Genomic DNA, 8688 nt, shown 5'->3' with positions numbered 1-8688 from the left:
ACCGAAAACGATTTTTCACCACAAAAATGACACATTTGATGTGCCCGTCACTAAAAATAGGAACCAGTGAAAACGCCTGGGGGGGTTTCACGCTTTCCTCCAATAAAATTGATTTTCTGAGATTTATAAAATAAAAGAAACTTACCTTTTTTTAAATTAAAATAATAGATAAGGACGATTTTGTTTTTAATCGTCAAATTCTTACCTTAGGTTTATATGGGGTATTTAAAAAATAAAATGCAAAAAAACAAGATTTTCAATATGTTTTTTTTCTCTTTTAATTTTTTTTCTTTTCTTAACCGTCTCACAATAATAATTTCCTATGTACACAATTCAAATTCCCTTATAAATATTCAAAAAATTATATGCAAAAGAACAGAGGGGAGACATTTACAAAAGCCTATCCACAGAAAGGAAAAAAATTTACACCAGTGCGACTTGGGTTTCTCTGGTGGGGGTCACAATAATATATTAGTCGGTTATATAAAATTTACATAATTTACAATATTTTTCTTATTTTTTAAGCATTTTCTTTTATACATATATAAGTATTTTTCCTCTTTGCTAAATTTATTTATATATTATATCAAAAGAAAAGTCTTTTTGTTTTGTTTTTTCTCTCTTTTTCTCTCTTTCTTTGAACAAGACAAGATTTTCTTCAAGGGGAAAAAAAATAATCACAGACGAAAAGAGGGATAACACCTCGAGGTAAAAGTTAAAACGTTTTTAGACTGATACTGGTCTTGTATCCGGTGGGGACGGTTTCTCAATGAAGGCGGGAACCTGTAAATAAAATAGAAAATATGGGGTAAGAATTTTTTTTAAGAACAAAAAATAAATAAAAAGTTTTTTTGAGAATTTGGGGTTTGGTTTGTGGTGAAATATGTTTGACTTACGGAGGTGGCTTCTTGCGTTGAGCATGAGGTCGGGGTGACGAGGGTGTTCGGTGCTAAAACACCGAGAGGCTGCCTGATCGGAGAATGTCCAGGTGATCCTCTGATGACGGCTTGAAGTCCGGGACCTTCCAGTGCGTCCTGGAGGTCGCAGATGTAGTCGATGACGTATTGTATGACTTCCAGCTTGGATAGTTTCCTGTTCTTGGGCATGAATGGTACAAGCTCTTTGAGCTTTGAGAGGTACACCTGGATCTCCTCGTTTTCCAGGTCCCTCTTCGACACTCGTCCACTTACACTGCACTGCGACTTCATTATTTTATATTTATCACACTGAGAGAACTGATCGCGTTGTGACGACTGATCCCTTCTCTCGACGTCCCGGGGCTTATATACTCCCTTCCACCGGTGGAGCCCCACTCCGGCATCGTCCCCTCCTTTCCGGGCATGGACGTCCATTCACGGTTTCGGTTTTCCCACGGCCGCGTCCTCCCCGTCGATCGTAAACCCCCCTTGGAACAGTCGAAATGAACACCTGCGAATCACGACGGTGGGACTGGAAAAAAATCAGTTCCCACACACGAAAACCAGTCTTGACCTACGCCTGGTAAACATTCGTTGGCCGCGGAAACGAGACGATTTGCCGTCAAATTCAATCGGGTTATGGATTTCAGCTATCGAAAATTTAAACAAGAATCAACAGTTTTTCAAAATCAGGACAAAAACTATAAATATTGACAAAATCAAATGACATTTAGCAGTATAAGGTTTAACGAATCGACCAGGCCGATTTAATAAAAACTGTTCACACTGATCTGCTTATTTTCGTCCATCAAATCATAACTAATCATCTAAGGCATGTTATTACCCGTACATAATTATACACTACACCTTGATATACAATTTTAATTAATACACATTAAGTATGTCACTTGTGCCTTCTAGATCGATATGCCATCTAAATTTCACGATGTATCCTATACGCCACATCATTTTTGCTCCTGAAAATCCTACAAACCTTAATTCATTACACTTTAATATACAATGATAATCAATGCACATGATCAATACAATTATTATAATAATATACAGTGTTTTTTAGCGGTGCCTTCTAGATCAATATGTGATCTAAATTTCACATTACATTTTATCCACCAAATCACTTTTTTCAAATGAATCCATTTTTTTTCTGAATCCTACAAACCTTGTTGGTCATTACACTTTAACATACAATGATAATTAATACACATAATCTATATAATTATTATAATATTTTACTCTGTTTTTTAGCGGTGCCTTCTAGATCGATGTGCCATCTAAATTTCACATTACATTCTATCCACCAAATCAGTTTTTTGTAATGAATACATTTTTCCCTACTGAATACTACAAACCTTGTTCGTTACACTTTAATTATACAATAATAATTAATACACATAATCAATATAATTATTACAATATTATAGTTTTTTTTAGCGGTGCCTTCTAGATCGATGTGCCATCTAAATTTCACATTACATTCTATCCACCAAATCAGTTTTTTGTAATGAATACATTTTTCCCTACTGAATACTACAAACCTTGTTCGTTACACTTTAATTATACAATAATAATTAATACACATAATCAATACAATTATTACAATAATATAGTTTTTTTTAGCGGTGCCTTCTAGATCGATATGCAATCTAAATTTCACATTACATTCTATCCACCAAATTACTTTTTTGTACTGAATACATTTTCCCCTACTGGATACTACAAATCTTGTACATTACACTTTAATTATACAAAAATAATTAATACACATAATCAATATAATTATTACAATATTATACACTGTTTGTTAGCGGTGCTAACAAATCTAGAACAAATCTAGATCGATATGCCATCTAAATTTCACATTATATCCTATCCGCCAAATCGCTTTTTATACAGGGTACATTTTTTATTCAAACCCCAAGTTAAGTTTGCCTAGGAACCGGGCGAGATTACAGATTTAACGTAACTTTCTCATCTAGCTGGGAAATGACACTAACTTCGTAATTTTAAATAATTATTTATATTTTTATTATACGATTCGATTCTCTAGTTTATTTTAAGCCATTTTTACTGAGAGGAAAATTTTGATCGGATCGACCATTTCTGAGTTATGCCCGATGGAAGACGAGTGCGGGGGTATAATAAATAGTAAGTAAAAGTGGCATAAAATAAGTTCTACAACCGAATGGTTAGAATTGGTTTGGGATGGTTAGAGGTGGTTAAGGATGGTTAAAAGTAGTTAACGATGGTTAGAGGTGGTTAAGGATGGCTAAAAGTAGTTAATGATGGTTAGAGGTGGTTAAAAGTAGTTAACGATGGTTAGAGGTGGTTAAGGATGGTTAAAAGTAGTTAATGATGGTTAGAGGTGGTTAAGGATGGCTAAAAGTAGTTAATGATGGTTCGAGGTGGTTAAGGATGGTTAAATGTAGTTAACGATGGTTAGGGATGGTTAGATATGGTTTGGGATTGTGTTTTTTCGGTACACTAGTTCTCGGGCGTATTTTGAAGGTTTCATGATATTATATCATCTAAAAAAAATGCTCGGTGCAGCATTACAATGGGATTACTTTCAAAATCACATTTTATTTTTGGACAACTGTCCCTTCGTCAGCAATCGGTTTCAAATGATCCGGACAGGTTTTAAATAACGTATGGAGCTGATTATCTCATCGAAAGATTATATAAAGAAGTTTGCTTGTTTTTGCCAGGTTCTTTGTGTTTATCCATGTTATCAACGTTTAGATGGGTTTTGTTTAGAAGCAATAAAATTTTGTGTTTTTCCAGTGTTTCGTGACCATCGATTATCTAACAAAGGTTGGGCTGCTTTTTTATCTACATTTAATTTGATTTTATTCAAGATTTTGAATTTCTTTCCAAATTGCGACGATTCTGGGTTTTTTTGTTTTTTTTGTTTTATTGTAAGATTGAGGTCTCAGCTGGCCACCTGGACCTCCGGGTCTCACGAGACTATCCAAAAGGGGTTGCGCCAGTCCGGGTGAAGAAAGGGGTGTTGCGAACAGGGTCACCTGCGCTGAATTCTCATAGGCGCGCAACAGCCCCGTCCAACCCTCTGCCTTCTTATTCAAAAACCCTGCCGGCCTTTTGACAGATGTTTTATCGGATTTCCACACGGCATCTGCGACGCACTGAGGACCCCGGGCTCCATGGGAAACACGGACAAGGAAGGGAAAACCGAGAAACAGATTCAGAATAGTCACAATGCAAAATAACAAATTTGTTATGGATTTTCCATGTAGAAATTGTCACTCGGCTCAGCTAATAAATACCCTACATTGCTTAAAAAACAATAACGTTTTACCATTATTGTTCTATTATTGAAAACTTTAATATGTTGTGTATAAATAACAATGATAAGTTAATTTTATTTTTGCATGGCTTAACATGCAAAGAAGTACAAAAATATTAACTCTCGAACTCGTGAATGTCACGATGAAATGGGAACAACAATATGATCAAGCCGAAGGTCGTGGGTTCGAATCCCGCTCCTGACACTGGCTTTTTTATCTCAACCAATATTCGGTCAATCGGACCACGAAATTTAATGGATTTAATAAATCAAACTTTTATGTTAAAAAAAATATAGTTTTTATTAAAGGTTTTCCATTGGGAGAATAGAACAGCAAACACGTGCAGATCCTTTCCGGATTGTTTCCATTTTCTTCCCTTATCGGGCGAACCGTTAATCCCAGGACGGCTGGATAATTCCATCCTGTTAATCCGTCCCACGTGGAAGAAAGGGATCGGCAAATCCGTAAAACACTGGACGACTCTAACCCAGATACGGCCCTTAAGTCCCGGCTGGTCAACACATGTAAACCGGGCCAGCTGGTGTCCTGAAAGGTACTTTAAACGAGCGAAGCCGGGCGGATCCATCCTTTGAGGAACCCTTTAACTCTTTCGACCGAATTCCGCGCCTAAACCCGTATGAAAGTGAAATCGAGTAAAAAAAGATATTGCTATGTTTAGATCATTTTTTTTATACAAAGATTACCCGAATATTAGACAAAACTTTGATTATACAGTACAAGGATCAACTTGTCATTGCATCAAGAAAAGCGATTAGACAAAAATATTTTTAAAAAATTTTTTTACAAGTTGGTTGGCTGGTGAAAAGTTCGGTTTTACCACTGAATAAAAATTTGAACATTTTGTATATAAATTGGGCAAGGTTTCGTGACAATTTTATAACTAGACTGAGAGATATAAAAAATTAAAATTGTGGAGGGGCGCCCAAAAATTTGAAGTTTCATCTTATCCTTAAGCGATTTGGACAAAATTTTAAAGGATTATTTAAACAATGATTTTGTTATAATTTGACCGATTTCAAGTAAAATTGACGGTAAATCGGAGAAATAATATAATAATTTCGAACACAATCCAAAGATGATAACACCCAAGGAGGAACGAATTGCGGAAATTGAGCCACAATTGGAAAAAAATCGATCATTCAAATTCTGCTGGATTGAGAGTTACTAAAGATGTGATGGGAATTTGATCAAAATTTAGTGTTTCTCCTCGTTTTGACCGTCATACGTAAGTTAACCGCCTTTCTTAGAAGAAATAAAGATTTTTGTCTGCCTTATGAAGTAAACAGCGAAACTGGCCGGACCGAAGTTATGGTTTTTGTCAGTGGTAGGTTGAGTTTTTGATATTGCAGAAATATCAGCGAGGGTGGGCAGACTTGTGTTTTGAACATTGGGCCTCTCTCACTAGGCTTGTGTTTCTCAGATCTTGGGCCAACACGGAATTTCGGCGCTTCTTCCTTCGGCCTTTTTGCCGAAAAATCCGTTCCTGGATCCAAAAAGCGGGCCAGGTTTTTGGCCGGGCCTGCCCCCCTTATGTTGAACACGTTGTCCAGAGAGTCGTGGGAAGGAGAGCTTTTCCCCAGACATCTGTGGCAGCGTTGCTTCGCATGTGTTTTGGCTAAGGAGAAAGAGAGAGAGAACGAGCGAGCGAGCACACGTGGCCCCCGGGGCCGAGAGCACAACCGCCGGCCCAGATGACGGCCGAATTTTTCACCGGTTTCCCCGGGCACAAAGAAGCAAAAGTCATTGTGCACCGACAATGGGAGACACACGTGTGCTCCTTTCACGTGGCCGTTTTATTCCGTCTCTCCCCCTTTTCCGATGGGATAAAACATCTTAGGGGAATTTTTACGTTTGGTCTCTTTTAAAATCTCTATTTTTTTTTTCTTAACGCCTACAACATTTTTTCCAAATTCAGATTTAAAAAAGCCTGATCTACACGAGATAATTGTGAAGCGAATAACTGGTAGTACATATCCAAAATCCGCTTATCTTCTTTCACCCCTTCATGATATATGCAAATCATTATTGATTATCAAATAGAACAAATAATACAATGTAATTATAATCTTTCAAAATTAGCTTAAGGAAATAATCTTAATCCAGGAGGAAAAACAATTTTAACAAAAAATAAAAAATTTGACGGTCAAAGCGAGAAGAAGCGGACCAGATTTGGCCAAAATCCCATCGGATCTTAAGGAATTTATTTCCGTCGTAGTTTCAGTTAAAAGTTTCTATTTTCAATATGGAATTTGTTCAAATTGGCTATTTATTTGGTCAAATAGAGAAAAACCATCATTTTATAGAAGAAATGCGATTATGTTCGAAATTTGACGGTCAAAGCAAGAAGAAGCGGACCAGATTTGGCCAAAATCCCATCGGAAGATCCTTAAGAAACCTTCTTTCGTCAGACTTTCAGTTAAAAATTTCGATTTTCAATATGGGATTTGTTCAAATTGGCTACTTATTTGGTTAAAAAAGAGAAAACATCATCTTAACCAAATTTGGCCAAAATCCCATCGGATCTTAAGGAACTTTCCTCCGTCGTAGTTTCAGTTAAAACTAACAATTTTCAATGTGGGATTTGTTCAAATTGGGTACTTATTTGGTCAAAATAAAGAAAGGTCATAATTTTATCTATGAAATGCGATTATAATCGGAATTTGACGGTCAAAGCGAGAAGAAGCGGACCAGATTTGGCCAAAATCCCAACAGATCTTAAGAAACTTTCTGCCGTCGTAGTTTCAGTTAAAACTTACGATTTTCAATATGGAATTTGTTCAAATTAGCTATTTATTTGGTCAAATTAGAGACCAAACATTATTTTATCTAAGAAATGTGATTATGTTTAAAACCTGACGGTCAAAGCGAGAAGAAGCGGACCAGATTTGGCCAAAATCCCATTGGATCTTAAGAAACCTTCTTTCGTCAGACTTTCAGTTAAAAATTTCGATTTTCAATATGGGATTTTTTTCAAATTGGCTACTTATTTGGTTAAAATAGAGAAAACATCATTTTAACCAAATTTGGCCAAAATCCCATCGGATCTTAAGGAATTTATTTCCATCGTAGTTTCAGTTAAAACTTACGATTTTCAATATGGGATTTGTTCTAATTGGCTATTTATTTGGTAGAAATAGAGAAAAACTATCATTTTATTTAAGAAATGAGATTACGTTCGAAATTTGACGATCAAAGCGAGAAGCTGACCAGATTCGGCCAAAATCCCATTTGATCTTAAGAAATCTTCTTTCGTCAGACCTTCAGATATTTTAATGAATTTTTGGGACAAATTTTCAAAATTTGATTTTTTCATATTGGCTCTTTGCTTGGTCAAAATAGACAAAAACAATCACTTAATATAAGAAAGGCCGTTAGGATCAAAATCTGACAGTCAAAGCGAGTAGAAGCGGACCATATTGAACAAAATTCCGATCAGATCTTAAGAAACATTCATTCCAGCATAGTTCAGTCATTTACGATTATAAAAAGGATTTTTTTTTCAATTGGAGCTTCATTTCTTCAATTCATTCATCCTTGTTTGTTACATGTTATTTGCATCCTGGTCAGTCTAGTTTTGTTTTTATTTATTTGGCCAAAAAAGTCACAGATCGTTGTTTCCTCTTTAAAAAAATAAATAAGAAAAATAATAATGAAAAAAGTCGATATTAATGATTTATAATATATTCGAAATATGAAGGTAAAAGCGAGTAGAAGCGGACCAGATTGGGCCGAAATGCCATCGAATCTTAAGAAACTTACAACCTAGCATATTTCAGTTAACATTTAATTTTTTATGCAGGATTTGTTCATATTCTGGTTTAAATTTTGCCTTTCATTCGACCTTGTGTTTTCCAAATTATTTATCATCTCTGGTCCATCCGATTTCGCTAGTTGTCTGGACAAAGCAGTAAAAAAACACCATCTCGAATATGTGATGAGATGAGATTTTAGTTCGGTCCGCTTCTACTCGCTTTGACCATCAGATTTTGAATATAATCGGTTTCTTAGTGAAAATGATGATTTATGAGTGCGTTGACCGAGCAACCAGCGAAACAAGGCGGACCAGAAATAACAAATTACATGCAACACACAAGAACAAACTAATTGCAGAAATAAATCCACATTTAGAACAAATCCAATATTGAAAATCGTAAGTTTTAACTGAAAGTCTGACGAAAGAAGGTTTCTTAAGATCGTTGGGATTTTGGCCAAATATGGTCCGCTCTTCTCGCTTTGACTGTCAGGTTTTAAACATAATCACATTTTTTAGATAAAATAATGGTTTTTCTCTAATTTGACGAAATAAACAGCTAATTTGAACAAATTCCGTATTGAAAATCGTTAGTTTTAACTGAATGTATGACAGAAGAAAGTACCTTAAGATCCGATCGTATTTTGGCCAAAACTGGCCCGCTTCTTTTCGC

The 8688-nt window shown here is 35.7% G+C and overlaps 1 protein-coding gene across 1 annotated transcript; it reads right to left on the bottom strand.

Moving 5' to 3' along the window:
* Positions 1–261: 261 nt before the first annotated feature.
* On the bottom strand, positions 262–1367 carry LOC106665992. Its single transcript, XM_014392837.2, has 2 exons — positions 897–1367; positions 262–783 (listed from the first exon to the last, which is right to left on the bottom strand). Exons 1-2 carry the CDS (start codon positions 1350–1352, stop codon positions 727–729), a joined length of 513 nt encoding a protein of 170 aa, XP_014248323.1. The 5' UTR covers positions 1353–1367; the 3' UTR covers positions 262–726.
* Between the last annotated feature and the right edge of the window lie 7321 nt (positions 1368–8688).

This window comes from Cimex lectularius, unplaced genomic scaffold, assembly GCF_000648675.2.
Source record: "Cimex lectularius strain Harlan isolate CLEC.00 unplaced genomic scaffold, Clec_2.1 scaffold322, whole genome shotgun sequence".
Classification (NCBI taxonomy): Eukaryota; Metazoa; Arthropoda; class Insecta; order Hemiptera; family Cimicidae; genus Cimex; species Cimex lectularius.
This window is presented reverse-complemented; position numbering and strand designations above follow the sequence as displayed.